Source organism: Macrobrachium nipponense, chromosome 34 (assembly GCF_015104395.2).
Source record: "Macrobrachium nipponense isolate FS-2020 chromosome 34, ASM1510439v2, whole genome shotgun sequence".
Lineage (NCBI taxonomy): Eukaryota > Metazoa > Arthropoda > Malacostraca > Decapoda > Palaemonidae > Macrobrachium > Macrobrachium nipponense.
This window is the reverse complement of record NC_061095.1, coordinates 28242849-28262614: the sequence shown is the minus strand read 5'-3', so window position 1 is coordinate 28262614 and position 19766 is coordinate 28242849. Positions and strand designations below refer to the sequence as shown.

Sequence of the window (19766 nt, the reverse complement as noted above, 5' to 3'; positions counted from 1 at the left end):
AGGTATGTTTAGAGTGCTAGAAGTATTTAACTTCCTTGATTGGTCGTTGGGAGTCCTAGCCAAGAAAATTGAAGTGCCAGAGTCAATTTCGCCAGAAGATCTTATGTGTGTTTTGTCTTGTATGGACAAGTCGTAAGAGACGGGAGCGAGTGAAATCGCCTCCCTTTATGGGGCCGGGATCGTGAAGAAGAGGTCGGTTTATTGTTCCTTCTTAACGAAGTCGGTCTCCCATGCTCAGAGGTCTTCTTTGCTGTTTGCTCCTCTGTCTACTCAGTTGTTCCGAAACATCGAGTGCAGGACATTTCGAGATCACTTTCGGCCAAAGCCACCCAGGACCTTTTGGCACAGTTGGCAAGAAAACCTCGCCCTTCCTTCCCTACCAAGGCTAAGAAGGAAAAGGCAAGTGTTCGAGAAAAACCCTTTCGAGGGGCATCTTCATCAAGAACCTCTACGTTTAGAGGTCGTAGACCTTCAAGAAGGGGTAAGACTTTCGCCAAGTCTTGTTAAAGCCCCCAAAATAACTTGCAAGTCCTTCAAAACAACGGTGGGCGCCAGACTCTTAGAGTTTGCAGAGTCTGGGCCCAAAAAGGGGCGGATCCCTTGGACCCTTTCTATTTTGAGGAGAGGTTACCTCATCCCTTTCGTCGAAAGACCTCCCTTGACGACCACCATGCCCAGGGACTGACGGCCAGGTACAGAGACCCCATCATGAATCAAGCTCTCCATCTAGCAGTAGATCAGATGCTGGAGAAGGGGGCTATCGAACTAGTGACAGAACCATCATTCATCGGGCTTCTACAACCGCCTTTTCTAGTTCCGAAGTCCTCAGGGGGATGGAGACCGGTGTTGGATGTAAGCGCCCTGAACTTCTTCGTAGAAAAGAAGAAGTTCACGATGGAAACGCCTTCATCAGTGCTGGCAGCACTTCGTCCAGGGGACTGGATGGTTTTCCTTTGGATTTACAGGACGCTTACTTCCACGTACCGATCCATCCTTCCTCGAGGAAGTTTCTCAGATTCATGATGGGGGGGAAAATTTTTCACGTTCAGGGCTCTGTGTTTTCGGCTCTCGACGGCCCCTCAAGTGTTCACGGGGATTTTGAGGAATGTGGCTCAATGGCTTCATTTGAAATGGGGTGAGGATATCCATGTACCTCGACGATTGGCTAATAAGGGCCAATTCAGAAGATCGTTGTTTGAGGACTTACAAGTAACTTTAGAATTGACGAAGGCTTTGGACTTCTCGTCAATTTCAAGAAGTCATCACTAATTATTCCCGAGCAAGAGTGTGTGTATCTCGGGATACAGATGAACTCTCTGAGTTTTCGGGCTTTTCCCTCACAGGAAAGGATAGCCCGAGGATTCGAGAGAGTAACAACCTTCTTAGGGAAAGAAGTTATGCACAGTGAGGGAGTGGATGAGTCTGCTGGGACGCTCTCCTCTCTGGAGCAATTTGTTTCCCTAGGAAGGTTTGCACCTGAGACCGCTCCAATTCTTTTCTTCATCGGAATTGGAGTCGTCGTTCTCAGGTTTGATTTGACGTTCTCCCTGTGCGTTTATCCCAGGACATCAAGAAACATCTCTTATGGTGGACAGATCCCAACCTCTTTGCTCGAAGGGACTGTCTCTTCAATCACAGACCCCCAACCTGGTGTTGTTCTCCGACGCGTCGGACATGGGGTGGGGGGGGTGCAACTCTGGGAACCAGCGAAGTGTCAGGTACCTGGGTGGGGGACCAGTAGCCTGGCACATCAACAGAAAGGAGTTTGATGGCTGTGTGGCTGGCTCTGAAGGCTTTCGAGCCCAAACGTCAAAGAAGATCGGTAGTGCAGGTCAACGCTGGACAACACTACAGCTCTGGCATATATCAGGAAACAGGGGGGGACGCATTCCTTCTCCCTGTACGAGACAGCAAGAGACCTTCTTCTGTGGGCAGAATAAAGAGGAATCAAGCTTCTCACCAGGTTCGTGCAGGGAGAAAGGAATGAAGAGCAGATCTCCTCAGCAGGAAAGATCAGGTCCTTCCCACAGAGTGGACCCTTCATCTGGATGTATGCCAGATCCTGTGGAAGTTATGGGGCAGGCCACACATAGACCTCTTTGCCACGTCAAAGAACAAGAGGCTGGATCCTTACTGCTCCCCGATATCGGATCAGAGGCAGTAGCAATAGATGCTCTTCTTCTAGACTGGAACGGACTCCGACGTCTACGCGTTTCCCCCCTTCAAGATCCTGGGGCTAACCATCAAGAAGTTCGTAGAGTCCGATTCAACGAGAATGACCTTAATCGCTCCCTTTTGGCCGGCCCAGAAGGCCCAAGAATGGTTCACAGAGGTACTGGAATGGTTGGTGGACCCTTCCAAGATCGCTCCCGCTAAGGAGCGATCTACTCAGACACCCCACTTCGACAGGTACCACAAAAATCTCCTCGCTCTCAGTCTGACTGGCTTCAGACTGTCCAAACGTTTGGTCAAGAGCGAAAGGCTTTTCAGCAACATCTGCTAAAGCAATCGCAAGAGCGAGGAGACCTTCCACCTTGCGTGTATACCAGTCAAAGTGGGATGTCTTTCAGACGTTGTGCAAGAGAAGAACATTTCCTCTTCCAGTACCTCTGTGACCCAAATTGCGGATTTCCTTATTTTCCTCAAAGAAGAATGTCATCTGGTTGTGTCAACTATTAAGGGATACCGCAGTATGTTGGCGGCGGTATTTCGGCATAGAGGCTTAAATATATCCGATGATAAGGACCTGCATGATCTTATTAGATCATTTGAAACCATTAAGCATCCTCATGTAGTACCGAACTGGAATCTAGACGTAGTTCTACAATTCCTTGGATCGTCTAGATTCGAACCTCCTGGCTTAGCCTCTTTCAAGGATCTGACGAAGAAGGCTATCTTCCTTTTTGGCCCTAGCTACAGCTAAGAGAGTGAGTGAGCTCCAAGCTATTGAGGGCAATGTAGGGTTTAAGGAAGATTCTATGGTGTGTTCGTTTCTTCCAAGTTTCCTTGCAAAGAATGCAAACCCATCACGTCCCTTGGCCCAGGAGCTTTGAAGTTCGTAGTTTATCTTTTCTAGTAGGGAAGAGCCTGAAAGAACTCTTTGCCCTATGAGAATTATGAAGTATTTCCTTAAGAGGAAAGAACAACTTAAGGCTAATCAAGATGTGCTTTGGTGCTCCGTAAAGGACCCAACTCGGCCATGTCGAAGAATGCTCTTTCCTTTTTTCTGAGAAGCCTTATTACAGAGGCACATGTTGCCTGTAAGGAAGAACATTTTAGACTACTGAAAGTGAAAGCTCACGAGGTGAGAGCCATCGCAATTCGCTTGCATTCAGAAAAAATATGTCTGTGCGGAACTTGATGGAGGCGACTTTTTGGAGATGCCAATCGGTTTTCGCAAACCACTACCTACGTGATGTAAAAATCACATATGATAAATGCTTCGCCTTGGTCCTTTCGTATCGGCGGATTCGTGCTGGGGCAGGGAGCTGAAACTTATCCTGTGTAAATTTTTTTATATGTTACCCTATATTTTATATTGTTGTTTTTTGGTTGTTTGAAAGAGGTTGCAGGAGGCACCTCTTTTTGTCGTAATATTAACCCTTTGTATTTTGGTTAGGTGGTCTGGTGGGTTTTGGCTCCTTGCAGAGGTAGTGGTAAGGATCTGTTAGGTAAGTGGACAAGGTCCCTCTAACAGCATCCGACTTGGATTCTACCACAATAGGGGATCACATATCCCAGTGGTAGATCCGAGAGTCTTTCAGCATCAGGTCACGTCCTAGCTGTAGCTCTCCAGGCAATGCAGACTCAGAGATAGTATCTATGAAGTCTTCATCCTGAAAAGGTGAGAACCAAGGTTTTTTTTTTTATATCCACAACATTAGTTGTTTTCCCGTCTTACCTGTATTATTGAGCTGTCTCTTACCCTCCACCAAGGGTGCCAATCAGCTAAGTATACAGTAGAGACCCGGTTCACGACCGTATTAGAACTCGACATAATCAGATTTCGCCACTAAATTTCAAATAAACTTTGTATCTGTTTTCAACCAAAAAACCAGTTTCCGACCCACGACCATATGTTGTTTGTAAACTAAACTGTTTCCGCCAGCCGCCGCTAGTTGGCGTCATCCAGTGCTACCAAATGTAGCATAATTTCATGTTTTTTAGCATAATTTGACCCAAGAATTGGAGCTTAGCATAATTTCTTTCACACTTAGGGTTCTAGTACAATTTTAGAATGTAGTTTCACTAAAATTTTAAATAAAATGCAGAAAATTCCTCAATTTCATACACAGCTATAGTGAATGTATCTTCAAGTGAAATTGCCTCAAAAGCAGCACTAACAAATGAGTTAATTGCTAAGTTTGAACCCAACTAAGGAATGTTAAATTTTGTGAATATAAATAAATACCCACAGTGGCATGACAAACGATCAGTAAAGTGTTAATAATGTTTTTTCTTCATGAGTAAAGAATTACTTTTTTTCCTTTTTAAGTTTTATTTTTTTCAGTAGTTATCAAAATTTTAATTATGTCTGAAGTGATTTTCACACAATTTTCAAGTATTTATTCATTGTGTATGTGACCTGTTAAAGAAAAAATAGTGGTTTCAGTGGCATGATAATGATCAAGTAATAAGTACGTATGTTTTTCTTCTTGAGTAGAGACTGGTTTGTTTGTTTACCTTTTTTTTAGTTTTAATTTTTCAGTAAATATCAGTAAAATCAACAAAATGTTATATTTGAAGTAATTTTCACACATTTTCAAGTATTTATTAATTGTTTATGTGACCTGTTAAAGAAAAATGGTTCTGAGTGGCATGATAATGATGCAGTAATAAGTAAAATTTGTTGTTTTTCTTCACATTTGTATGTGTGATCTTCACGTATTTCTCAAATAATATAATAGTGATTGCATATCAAATAGTGTACTAGTGATTACGTATGTGATCTATTAAAGAAAAATGGTGTTTTTATTGTAACTAGTTTTCCTAACATGTAAAGATCATCAAATTATTAGTTATAATATTGTCTGTTCGTCACTTTGTATCATTTCACCTAATATATAGATGTTTTAAATTTCCATTACATCGTTGTTTTAGCTCAAATGTATTAGAGAAATGAGATAATGATAGATTAATAGCATAATTCTGGCACAAAATTGCACCATATTTGGCATAAATTCTTGCTTGGACCGACTAGCATAATTTAGCAAAACGGTTGGTAACACTGGTGACGACAATCAGCATTGTTTAAAGTCCGCAACTAATGTTTACAAAAATTCAAACATGTGTCGTGTCTTGTACACCTTGCGCGCATTTCGTTTGCTTTTTCGGTGGTATCAACTCTATACGCAGTTACTTTGATTCATCATGGGTCCCAACATTACTACTGGCTATCTATTAAAACCTTTTGCTATTGTTAATCTCTGAAATAATGGAAAATGTGTTTACATGGCATCTCGCGTTTTCCTTCTTCAAAATGTTTCCATCATTTCCAACTCCAAAATAACCTGAAGTTTCGTCTATCCTCTCCTCTGCATGAAAGTGATGAGAGAGAAAAAAAATTTAATCAAGCACCCTTGCTTGATTTTTTTACAAGCGTAGACATATTCTAAAACCATGCTCACACTTGAGGCGCGCGTTTCAGTATCAAATGCAAAACGTATTTAAGTGTTCGGTTTGGAGTGAAGGCAATGTTACGTACGTAGGTTACATGTGCGGTTCGGTAGCGAATGCAATCTTTAAGCTTTGTTAAGCTTGCCGGTAAAGAAGAAGTTAGTCATAGCTTATATCAGAGAAGCCACTATGCCATATTAAGTGCGTAGTAATTAAGAAATTAAGAAGAATCTTTTATGTTGTACTGTAATACGTCAATGTTTACGTGTAAGATTTGGTAGTGAAACCAGTTACATACGTAACATGTTCGGTTTGGTAGCAACGCAATCTAAGCTTTTTAAGTGTGCCGGTAAAGAAGAGTTAGCCTTAGGTTAACTCAGAATCCGCTACGGTATACATTAATTATAGAAATTAAGTAGATTCTTTTATGTTTACTGTAAAAATAACGTCATTGTTTTACGTTGTGAGATTTGGTAGTGAAACCACTGTCACATACGTAACGTGTGCCGTTCGGTAGCGAACGCAATCTTAATCTTTGTAAAGAAAGCTTGCTGGTAAGAGGAGGTTAGCCTTAGCTTAATCAGAGAAGCCGCTATGGTAAGAATAATTATAGAAATAAAGACGAATTCTTTTATGTATGCTGTAAAAAGGACGTCAATGTTTACGTGCGCGGAACGAACGCAATCTGTATGCTTCGTTTATAAGCGTCCTCATAAAAAAAAAAAAAAAAAAAAAAAAAAAAAAAAAAAAAAAAAAGAAGAGGAGGTTAGCTTGATATTAAACTCAAGAGATGCTGGTACGTAATGGTATAGTAATTAAACAAATTAAGAAGATTCTTTTATTTATACGTACGTATATATGTACCATGCAGTACCATAATAATTGTCAAAGTCTAATAAGCTTGAAACCAGCCCTGATATTGGACAATTTGCCGTAAAAGACGCACCTTTTTTATAAGGACATTTATGAAACAAAATCGTTAGTATCATAACATTACATTTACTGAAAGATAATTTTCAAGCGAATTTGTATACAGTATTGCAGTCGACTCCATAAAAGATTTACCATAAATTAAAATCAAATGTAAACGTTTCTAGGCTTATAACGAGATATGGTTTGTTTACTACCATAGTCCCGATATAAACCACCAGGGCTGCGCTATGGTTTGTTTCCTTAAATGCCGACTTACTGTAGCAAATTTTTTGCAAGTTTTTGATAAATATAAATTGGGTTTCATTTTAATAGTTTATTAATTTACTGTAATAATTAGACTTGCTTTTCAATGTTTTTATTATGTTAGCAACACGTTTTATGCCTACCCACTACACTACGTTCTACTTACTATTTACCTAGGTAGCCTATGACGCTTGGTCAACAATCGGTTGGACGCAGGCTAGTTTTCTTTTATACTGTATATTATACATTTAAAATTATAAATACACGTTTAACATGATATTTATTTAACTTTTAACTTATTTAGTTGTAATTTACATGTAATGTATTGTATAAAAAGGCAAGGTTAGGGTAAATAACTGATGGTCAAGAACGGATTAATCCATTTTCAGTTATTTCTTATGGGAAAACTTGATTCAGTTCTCGAAATAATCGAATTTCGACGCTCATTCTGGAACGAATTATTGTCGAGAACCGAGGCTCTACTGTATATCTGTCAGGGAAGTTCATGTACAAAAATGATATTGTTAAACTACAATAAAGTTTTGTACATACTTACCTGGCAAGATTATATACGGTTAATGGCCCACCCGCCTCCCCTCAGGAGACAGGTGGAAGAGAAAAATCTGACAAGCTTACGGGAGTGGTTCGTACATCCGCCACCCAGCGGCGGGTAAGGTAGACCACCTGACCTACCTGTCGCGTGTGCCGCGAGATTTGAAATTCTGTCGGGAACGTCGGAGACTATAGCTAAGTATATATCTGCCAGGTAAGTATGTACAAAACTTTATTGTAGTTTAACAATATCATGTTAACACATCATTTTATGATCCTAGGCAATAGCCTAGTTTTACACCAAGGACCCTAGGATTTGATAAACAGGCTTCAGATTTTTCCCTTTATAGGCAGTTCCTGGTTATCGGTGGACTAGGTTGATGGCGATCCAGTTTTGTGGCGTCTGTCTAGAGTCATAAAATTGGAGAACTATGGCACCATAAGGCACCAATAATAGAGTTATGGCTTCATAACATACCTAACATAGGCGCCATAAACCGGATATTGGCACCATAAGAGCCATAAATCACCAAGTTTTGGTAATTGGTGGTTTTCACTTTTCAGCACCACTCAGAGAATGAAGGCCCACCGATAATTGGGGACTGCCTGTATATAGCCTGTATACATCTCTTTAGTGTTCCCAAAAAGGATTCCTCTGAACAAAGCACATTGTTTGCTAAAAGTTTTGGATGACTACTGTTGCCCAAGTACATTCAATCATTCCAAAAGGGACTTGGACAGTTTCTATAGATCTGAAAGACACATAGTACTGGCATGTCCTTGTCGACGCTCCCTTCTGCCCCTTCCTAGGGTTCCGGATAGGAAAAGATGCATTCAGGTTCGAAGTCATGCCTTTGGGATAAACGTTGCCCCAAGAATTTTTACAAAATTAGTAATGGTAGATGTCCGAGAACTCAGAAAAGACAGAATACAGGCAGTCCCTGCTTTTGACGTTCAAGGTTATGGCACTTTTCAATTATATTCATCATACTGGGGACTGCCTTTACAGCTAATAGCTTACCTAGGCTAGCTTACCTAGATGACTGTTTAATCTGGGGGTTCACAAGAAAAGAATGCTTGGAAAACCTGAGAGCAGAGGTTGACAGACTCCAATCAAAAGGTTTTATAGTAAATTGGAAAAAATCTTGCCTCATTCACAGCAGATACTTTCAGTGGCTGGGACTGTGTTGGAGTACTCTTCAGGGTATGTTGTCTCTCCTCAGCAAAACCCAGAACAGAATAAGGAAAATCTCAAAAGGTTCTGGTACAGCAGCCCAGAGTTTCCAGATGGCAGTTTTGCATCAGGAGTAGATCCAATAGTACTTAGATTGCAATTGAAAAACTTAAACAAATTCTGGCCGTCGTACACAAGAAAAAAGATGCGAGACTGATGTCACCAACAGAATCAGATAGTTGGGGAATATTTCGGCCTTAGACCCAGAAGGAATATCTGGCAATACAGGTCACACTGACTCCTCCATCTGTAAGAGTGACAATACATACAGATGCCTCGATGACAGGTTGGGGAGGACATAGGGAGGATCGTCAGGTGGCAGGGAGATGATCAGCTACTCTGAGGAATTGTCATATCAATTTCCAGAAGAGACAAATTCTGTTGGTTCTAGACAACATGACTGCAGTGTCCTGCATTAAGAAAACACGATCGCACTCATCTTCTCTCAATATGATAATGGTAGCCATCGGATGGCACAAGTAAAGAAATGGCACCTGTCTGCAATTCACCTCACAGAGTCTTTTGGTGTAATAACGGACTTTCTATCAAGGAAAACAACAGCCTCAACAGAGTGGGCATTGGACAACCACTCTTTTTAAACAATAGCCAACCTACTTCTACAACATGAGGTGGACCTTTTTGCCACATACAAAAATCACAGACTCCCAGCATACAGTATGTGTCCCCAAATTTGGACAGTCAAGCAACAGCAAGAGATACCTTCCTACAAGACTGGAACAAGTGGAAGACGATATATCTTTTTCCTCCAGTGCCCCGGATTTTTAAGATTTTGAGCAAACTCCTAACCTTCAAAGGAACAGCTTACTTAATAGCCCCAAATTGGCCAAACAGGCATTGTTCCTATTACTTCAACAACGGGCAAAATGATTAATTCCACTACTGTCCGCTGTCCTATCCCAAAAAATAGGAAGGAAAATCATTTCCGCATCCTCCTTTCTGAGCAGAGACCTTCATGCATGGATTTTTTAAGTACTATTGTCCATCATGAAAACTACTCGCCCAACATTGCTAGGTACCTGGTACAAAAATTATGGACATCATCTATCCAGCAATACCAGTCCATATGGAAGATTTAGCGTATATCCATACTGAGAACCCAGTCGAGATTTCCATAAAAACGCTTTTAACTTTTGTTATACAGTATACATTTTTGAAGAAAATTTTAAATTTTCTTATACAGCATACATTTTTTAAGACAAAAGTCTTGCAGTTACAACAATCATGGCATACAAGGCAGCGTTAACAGAACCCTTGCTTTATGTATTCAGGATTGACTCCAGCATAGAAATTGTCACTTCCCTTATGTGGTCTTTTGCCCTACAAAGACCTGCCTCTGAAAGATTTCCAATTACTTGGTCCCTGAACAAGGTACTTAGACTGTTATCTATCCCTTAATTCAGCAGACCCAATACAACTGCAACTCACATGCCACAAAAGGCTATCTTTCTGATTGCATTAACATCAGGAGCCTGTATTAGTCGTAGATGGGGATGATATATCACACAAACTGGCCCATCATTCCTGGCCAAGAATGAGGATCCTTTAAGAAGGAAATCTCAGTTTAGCAGACAAAACATTATGCCAAGTTCAAGCATTTAAGGTTTACCTAGAGGGAGATCATGGTAAACATCCCAGAAGGTCTAACTTTCCTACACCCCAGCACAAATAAACCTCTTTCTCTACAAGGGCTAATAATCAGATGCTTTCATTAAAAAGGCAAACCCACACTCCTTTCCTAAGTTGCATGATATTAGGAAAGTAAGTACGTCGTTGGCCTTCATCAGAAATTTCTTTTACGAAGAGGTCTCCGAGTTTACAGAGTGGTCATTAGAAACAGTATTCTTAAAACATTACTGCCATGAGGTCAAACAAATTCGACTATGTATATTAGTAGGTGGTATGGTTAGCCCTGACCCCATAGGCACTACAGTGGAAAACCAGGGGTCTTCTCTAACAGGTGGGTGTGCTGACTATCGCAGGGGAAGGTGCAACAATACTGCAACCATACCCAGCATACTTAGGTATGTCATTACGGAAATTCACCCTAAAGAAATGCAAGTTCTTCTTTAGTTTATTGGTTTTTGTCACCAAAACTTGTGGCTTGACCTCGGACCAGAAATGCTTAAGTTTTTCTTTCCAGGTTGTGGTTATTAAAAATTTTTAGAGCTTTAGCCTTTCATCACCTGAATTTCTGTATAAAGCTCCTTTGAAGACAAAAACAGCGACTATGCTATCAAAAAACAGGTTTTGACTTAGGAAAAACATGTTTTTGATAGTCTCTGTTGAGCCCTCAAAACCCCCCACTTCCCTGAAGACATGCCAAATGCCAGTGACTGACCAACACATTAGTTGAATGTCCAGTTTGGAACACACAAAGAAGCATTTATTTTCGAAACCCAAATATTAAAAGGCTTTCTTGCTGAAGGCAAAGATTTCTTATTTAATTATTCAATAGGATTATAATGTTTCTAAATAAAACCAGTTTTCTAAAGAAAGACTCATTTTTTTTTCTAGAATTCTTGAAAGCCAGCCCAAGAAAAGACTTTATTAGGCTCAGAGGTCTGAATAAACTAATTCTTTATAATAATAATGGTTAAGAGATCATCCTATGTTGATCAACAGAGTAATGGTCCATGGTCTTTTAACGGGACCAGTTGCAAAGAAGATGGCTGATGTGCATGCGTATTAGTCACTTCTAGATTTTGACTTGGCTCAGCCTCGCAGAGGATGAGAGAAAATGCCCTCTTGTCTTTCAGTCCATTATACTCTATCACGTGTTATAGTGTTTATCATTACAACACTACCCGGCTAAAAGACCAAGCTAAAAGATGTTTCTTTATTATTAGTCTAGTCACCATGGAGGGTAACTCCTTGAAGACTCAACAACAACTACAAAAAATAGGTTTTTCCGATATCAAAACTTGTTTTTTTGGTGCTGTTTTGTCAATTAAGGATGTGTATGTGATATACTACGGTAGTATTCTGTTTGGTAAGTCCATTATGAATTCTTTATAGTATCATGATGTTATATCATCCATGATGATTTTCACTGAAGTTTAGTACAGTGGTACCTCGACATATGAAATTAATCCGATCCGAGGCGGCCTTCGTAACCTGAGCTTTTTGTATCTTGAACCGCATTTTACATGTAAATTTCCTAATTCGTTCCAAGCCCTACAAAAACACCCCAGTAAATTTTATAATAAAGATAAATTGACCAATAAACAATGAAATACAACAATTTGGACCATTCAATACCTAACTTAATACGTACCTGTAAATAAAGTGTATTAGTGTACATGGTATACAAGAAATACTGTATGTACATACGTATGTATGTAGTAAAATGTGGAACCTTACCTTTCGGGTGAGGCTATCTCTGAAAGTGACGACAGGAGGAGAACAAACGACAGGAAATTTGTTACATAGTATGTACTCTTAACGAAACAGATTAAAAATGTCAGGAAACATAAACTAAACTTTACGAAACACATTAACAAAACCGTAACACTTAACTTTACAAAAAACTTAAAATTAAATTTTTTTTTCTTCAATTTTTACATTTTTTTTATTTTATACTTTACGTTTTTTACAAAATTTCAATTTATTCACTACCGAATGGATGACAGTCCATTTATGGAATTTTTTGAACCACCCATGAGAAGCCTTGAAGTCTGGGATTACCATCGATGTCCCTTCTCCTCTGTCGTCTTCGGCGGCCTGGGCAATCAAATCGCTGAAAATATCGCTGGCTTTCTGGCAGATTGCCGTCTCCGTTATCGTATTGCCAGCGATTTCTTTGTCCTCAATCCATAGAAGAAGCAGCCTCTCCATCTCATCATGCACGTGGCTCCTCTTGTTGGACAAAATAGTCATGCCCTTGGAAGGTGTAGCTGCTTTGATGGCTTCCTTCTGCTTAAAGATGGTGCCTATTGTCGACGGATTTCGGCTGTATTCCTTAGCGATCACACTCAATCACATGCCAGCTTCATATATTTTTATTATCTCCATTTTTGTCTGCATAGAAAGCATCCTCTTCTTTCCGTGAACTCCAGCAACTTTCTTTGGACCCATGACTATACTGTACGTAATTAAGTTATGTAGTACAGGAGTCCCCGAGTTACGACGGTTTCCGCTTACGACGTTCCGAGGTTACGACGCTTTTCAATTATATTCATCAGAAATTATTTCCAGGGTTACGACGCATGTTCCAGAGTTACGATGCCTACAAACGCTGATCTGGCAGATGAAATATGACCAAAAATGCAAAATAATCAATATTTAAAGGTTTCTTTGATGAAAATGCGATAAGAATGCAGTTTACATAGTTTTGAATGCACCTAAAGCATTAAAAGTAAGGTTTTCTTAGGATTTTTGACAATGTTCCGGCTTACAACGATTTTCGGAACGGAACCCGGGGACTGCCTGTATACTAATTAAGTTCTCACATAACACGATAAAGTAGTACAACGAAATCACTAACACGAATTTACGTTAACAAACGAAATCGTATGTGTGAACGAACGAATTCCATGTGCATACGATAACGCTGGTGCAAAGCAATGGCTGAAGAAGAACGCTGCTACGTAGATGCATGATGGGAGAGATGCTGACCAATAGGAGAGCAGGATCTTATGGCGGTGGCTAGCATCAGGAACCAATGGGAGAGCGGGAGGATGGTGGCGAGTCTACTCAGTTGGTAGCGCGCGAGTTTTAAAATTGTTATCGGTGGTCCGGGCGAATCTCGGGAGTTTACAGCAACAACCTTTCGTATCTTGAGCTATTTTCGTGTGTAGAGCCAAAAAAATCTTCGTATTTGCTTTCGTAACTCAAATTTTTCGTAAGTTGAGCCTTTCGTATGTCGAGGTACCACTGTATTTTATTTACTTGATATAAATTGTGTCATGTGACAGCATTTTGATTTTTTATGTGTATTAATATATTTTTATTAATAATTGTTCAATTTCTGTTTTTCAGGTTATTTTCTATGACTCTGATTGGAACCCCACTGTTGACCAGCAGGCTATGGACCGAGCTCATCGATTAGGCCAAACAAAACAGGTTACAGTGTATCGTTTGGTCTGTAAAGCCACTATTGAAGAAAGGATCCTACAGAGAGCCAGGGAAAAGAGTGAGGTAAAGTGATTGTATTTTTGTTAGAAATGAGCTGTAGTTGAAGCTACTTTCTTAAGTACAAAGTATTTGATGTTTGTTATATAACAGTAAGGTTTACAGATTCGGTGAAGTTGTAACTTTTAAATTCTTTTTTTGTATGGTTAAAAATTTGTATTTTTAATGTACAGATTCAGCGAATGGTTATAAGTGGTGGTAATTTCAAGCCTGACACATTGAAGCCAAAGGAAGTTGTCTCGCTCCTGTTGGATGATGACATTGAGAAGCAATGTAAGTTTTCTTCCAAAAGTATGTTACACTTTTGGTTTTTCCCATTCATAGTAGTACAATATTATTATAGTGGAATTTGCCCTAATACTGTCACATCAGACATATTTCTTGAAGATGACTACTGAAAGCCAGTTGTTGTAAGATATTAATTTTGAGGAAAACTCAACAACCCCAATGACCAGAAACATATTGATTTGCGGATATACTCCAACCTCTGCTGTAGTATCAGCTCCTCAGTGTTATTTTAGAATATAACCTAATAACAATTCCTAGGACCCTCCAGTGTTTGAAATTTTTTGCATGGATAGATCAATAGAGTGGGGCAATGGAATGCTGGTGGATGCCTTTAAAGTCTCATCCAAGAAGACATTTCATACATACTTGTCTTTTGAGTCACAAGATAGTTTTAGCTGAACCACTATAGTTTAGGAAAATGAAAAATCACCTTGCATTGAAGCCAAGCTAAAGTGATGTTGATGGAAAGTGTTAATTTCTCAAGATTATGCTTATATTTGTGACAGGGATAGCCATGACTAGTTCAACATCCTATAACTCCGTCATTGCCTCTTGAGAACATGGGTTATCTAAAGTATGTTTAGGCTTTGAAAAGCAAGGTTTTTGATCTGCCAAATATTTTCTACCATATTAAAACAATGATTTGCTCTTCAAAATTCATTAATCATCAGTAACCTTTACTTCGTGTGTTTTGCCAAGTATAGTGGTACCTCGAGATACGAAATTAATCCGTTCCGAGACGGCCTTCGTATTATGAGTTTTTCGTAACTTGGAACACATTTTACATGTAAATGGCTAATCCGTTCCAAGCCCTCCAAAAACACCCCAGTAAACTTATATTTCCAGGCCTAAAACACATGTTCTAGGGTTACGACGGAAGAAATATGACTCCAAAAAGGCAAAATACTGTACATACTTGAGTAATATTCAACTGCATGTAATGTTCAACCCCATTTTTTACTGCATATATTAGGACTTTAGCATATGTCCCACGCAATAAGCCCTAGCCTACGTTAGCGGTTGCTACTGTAGCCCTAGTCTATGATTCTGACATCTAAACCTAAGAGCTAAAAGCTTAGAATATGCCAATAAAATGTATAAATAAGTTCAGTATGTACTCATTTCAAATAATTATTAATTAATCATTAACTATAATACACAAACAAACAAAAAACAAACCTTCCGATCGATTGTTTACATCCAGCTCTTACCCGTCTTAGAGTATCGAACGAGCGCCAAGCAATCATTTTTCCTAGCACGCAGTAAGCCATAAATTGTCATTAGTATCTCTCTTCAACTAATGAAACCACCAAACAGTATAATAACCATTCATTTCTATTCTTTATTCTATCTTTACCTAATGAAGATACCGAGTACTGACAGCTATAATGAACATGCGTATACGTAAAACGGTAACTAATAAACAAACACAAGAAAAAGAATTCTAAAAAATACGTATTTGTTGGCAGTCCTGATTTATTTTATATTTTATGATATCTAATTCACAATTTTTTTATTAAATGTATTGCATGTACTCATTTCAAATAATTATTAAGTAACCATTAACTATAATAAACAAACAAAAAATAGCTTCCAAATGTCTGTTTACATCCAGCACTTACGAGTATCGAACGATCGCTAAGCAATCACTTTTACACAGTAAGCCATAAATTTTCATTATCTCTCTTCAACTACTGAAACTACCAAACAGTATAATAACCATTCATTTCTATTCTTTATTCTATCTTTACCTAATATTTTCTTTATTAAATGTATTGCATGAATAAGTTTTTCAATTTACAGCAACCTTTTACCAATAGAATACTTAAAGCACAAGGGGTAGATGCTGACCAATAGGAGAGCAGGACCTTATGGGGTGACTAGCATCAGGAACCAATGGGAGAGCGGGAGGATGGTGGTGAGTTTACTCAGTTGGCGGTGCGGGAGTTTTAAAATTGTTCTCGGTGGTCCGGGCGAATCTCGGGACTTTACAGCAACAACCTTTCGTATCTTGAAAACTTTTCGTATGTAGAGCAGTAAAATTTTTCGCATTGGCTTTCGTAACTTGGATTTTTCGTAAGTTGAGCCTTTCGTATCTTGAGGTACTACTGTAGTAGTTTCATGTGTTGCTGTACCTCCCATGATTAAGGTTGTTTCCTTACCCAGTCACTGAGTTGTACTATAATTTTCTTTTAGATTTCAATGTCCATTCCCTTTTCTTCATGTGACGACTGATAGTGTTTATTAAGTTTTATTACTTTATTATTTTAACTTTAATGCTGGTGGCTACCCTCCACCACAGCACTACTGTTAGCACATACTGTTTCAGTTTTCAGTTTGTATTCAAAGTATTTTGTTCATTATATAATTCATGCTTGGGGTTTATTTTGTTGTTGGGTGTAGTGAACTGTGTAGCATAACTTTCTGGCCTTGTCTGAGACTTATGGGGTAGTTTAATAAAACAGTTTGTCTGTTCAGTTGTGTTTGCCTTTCCATTATGTACACAATGGTTGGGTCTCAGCTTTGTTTGTTTTTTGTAATGTCTTAGTGTTGATTACATGAGTTTTATGGGTCTTTGTAACTTCCATTACTTGTATTTGCCTTCAAGTTCTGGACAACATCTTTCTCTTTTCAACCAGTGGCTTGTAAAATTTTATTAGACTCAGAGTTGACTTTCATAGGCTTGGCTGTTCCCACTTTCTTTGGGTTCCTTTTCTCCACTTTGAGTTGGCAGAAGTGAGTGCATCATGGTAGGTAGTCATCCTTCAACTGATGATACAGCCAAGGGATGCTGTGTTCTCCCTTATTCCAACTTCTCTCTCCAATGGTATTTTTGTATATTGCATGTTAATGGAAGTGATGATTATGAGGGATGATGACCTCCATAACCTTTCTAGTTTGTTTGGTATGGCTGAGTTATGCTCCTAGCTATTCACCCAATCACCTTCAACTTCTACTTATCTAATCTGTAGAAGCTTATCCTTCTTGGTGCAGGAGGGTGCCATCTAGATTCAGGAGTTTTTAGGATTTCTAGTCACCATATCACCATATCCTTGTCTCAAAGCCTTAGGGGTTGGAAACCAAATCCAAGACCCCAGCTGCCTTGGAAAGTTTTCTTGCCTATTCCCCTTCAGGGTGGAGACTTGTGGAATCAGTATTGAGGTCTTATCTCAGAGACATCCTTGCCTTGATAGACCTTATAAGGGATGCGATTTCCAGGTCCAAGGTCCATCCTGCTTTCCAAGCGGTTTGTTCTGTCCTTTGGACAGGCTGTGTTCCAGTTCCAGTACCTTTGCTTTGGTCATTAAGAAGTGAAAAAATTACAAGACAATTGAAGCAAATGAAAGCCACCCACCCAGTCCTCTCCATGCAGCTTTTTAGGCCCTCCTACCCCTTAAGCGCTTTCCTAGGCTAAAATCCACCTTCAACAAATACTCAGCCCCTCAAAAATGATAATCAGAGTAACATTTGAGTGAAGTTGATGTTTTTAAGCTAACAGTAGTCATAACAGTTTTCAAGAATCAAAGAATCTCCTCCCCCATCTCTTTCTCCAGCCTACCACCCCCTCAGTAACCCTTTCACAGCCTGCTTATGCCTATAAGCAGTATTACCCAACACTTCTGTCCATCTGTTCATCATTGCCAACCATCTGAGTTTGGGTTTTAATTTTTATGAATTGTAAATATAGATATGTTGTGGTGCCAGGGGCTCTGGGTTATTTAAATGCATTTTTATATTTATAAAAATTTCTGTGTAAGCAGTTGAATATGCAATTATGCTAACTCTTATCTCATCATTTAAGTGTTGATACTATATCATGTTTTTAATTTTTTTTAGATCGAGCTAGACAGCAAGAAAGACGAATTTTAGAAGAACACAAGATTGAAGTTAATCGAGAAAAGATGAGAGAGAGAATGAGAAAAAGATATGCTGAGAAGGTCTGAATTTTCTTTTAATCTTTTTACTATTTCATATTGTCGTTTATCTCAAGGCATGTTTTCTGATAAAAGTGTAGGTTGTCAATTTTTAAAAATTCCTTGAGTCATAAGTATCCAAGATCATGAATATTCCTTGAAATTGTACAGAAATCAGTCTTACAAATACCATGAAATAATAATTAAATGTACCGAGTTGTCCAGTATTATATAACTGTATACTAGATACATGATAGTGTAAGGAAAAGTAAGTATGCTAATTGTTAAAACCTTGTGGGTACCTGCTCAAGCAAAGATTATTAGGCTGAATAACTTACTCTAGGGTTTTATATGTATTTTAGGTTATTTTAGATTTTCATATATTTATTCATTTTGTGGATTTCTACATTATGTAGATGCAATTCTTTTCATACTTTTCATTTTTCTCATGGAACACATTTTCTAAGTTTTCATTATTGAATATTTTAAATTTTGTTGTTACAACTTAACTCTTTACATATTAATTTACCTTAATTTTGCATGCAGAAATGGGAGAGAGAACAAGAGGAAAAGCGTCGTCGGATTGAAGAAGGTATTGTGGATATTGGTGGTGGTGGGGATACCACTCCACTCAACTCGACACCAGCATCTCCGACGCACAGTGAGGTAATGGAGGCTTGATTCCTGCAACAGAATTTTTTTTTTTTTTTTGGTGGTCTTTAAAAAGGTATTGTTTCATAGTAAATCAGGAGATCAAAGGAAAAATGCTGAATTTTTCTTGATAAGTTAACAATTCAGTACTCTGCACTTTGTCTTATAATGGAATATTTGCCAAACAACACTTAAACGCTTGTAAACCATGAAAATGAATTTTGTTGTTTTCATAGAGGACCATCCATTTGAATGTCTATTCCAGCTTCGTCATTGCGGGCAAGACTAAAGTAAAGGCAGTTCATCAAATCAATAACAGTGATGTCAGTTTGGCACTAAATGGGCACAGTGTTTTGTGTACTGAAGAAGCCTTTGGCTTTTGGGACTGGAAGTGTCAAAATTTTAATGCTTATGGTACATCAGGTTTATGTCTATTGCACTAAAATCACTTGTATTTACTTTCCATAGTTCTTTGATTAAGGTCATTAACTTGTTAATAAAATAGTTTCATAAAATCTCCAATTCACATCTATCAGCTCTCATGAGGCCTTGTCTGAGAGAGCCAGGTTTTAAGCCTACAATTTTTTTTTTTTTGAACAGTGGCAGATTAAGGTGTGTGCATACATTTATAAATATTGATATTTATGTACTGTATGCATGTACGTTACATATACTTTATACGTATGATAATCCTAAGTGCCTCTCCAATGAAAGATTACAATTAACAACCACTTGCAAAACACCGGAATAAACAACAGCAAATATTGACATAAACAATAGAGTTAACAAACAGCTGTTTGCCTATGTTAGTTGCCATAACTAACACGTTCCATGAAGAAGTTGTGTTACAGTTGTCTTATTGAAAACTTATTTTCAGGGTAATTCAATAACTAGAAATAAAATTTCTTTATTCATCCACCATACACTGAGAAGGTGATAAGAAAGTATGCCACTAACTTCAAGCAGCAGGTATATTATCCCTCTTACGCCGACTGGACGTATTTTACGTAGACATTTTTTGTCTCCCGTGTGCCGACTGGACGTATTTTACGTCTACTTACAAAAGTTTTTTTTTAAATTCGCGGATAAATACTTATAGGCCTACCAGCCTAAAACTTTTGAATCACGCCCCTTGGGGGATGCTGGGAGTTCACGGATCAAGGTGTTGTTTTGTTTACAATTGT

At 38.7% G+C, this 19766-nt stretch overlaps 1 protein-coding gene across 1 annotated transcript in view; it reads left to right on the top strand.

The window, feature by feature from the left end:
• LOC135207684 (chromatin-remodeling ATPase INO80-like) overlaps window positions 1–19766 on the top strand; it is a 52043-nt gene that overhangs the window by 17981 nt on the left and 14296 nt on the right. Inside the window, exons 6-9 of the mRNA XM_064239522.1 lie at window positions 13577–13735; window positions 13903–14002; window positions 17855–17955; window positions 18478–18597. Coding sequence (XP_064095592.1) covers window positions 13577–13735; window positions 13903–14002; window positions 17855–17955; window positions 18478–18597 — 480 coding nt within the window. The remainder of the gene's footprint in view (window positions 1–13576; window positions 13736–13902; window positions 14003–17854; window positions 17956–18477; window positions 18598–19766) is intronic.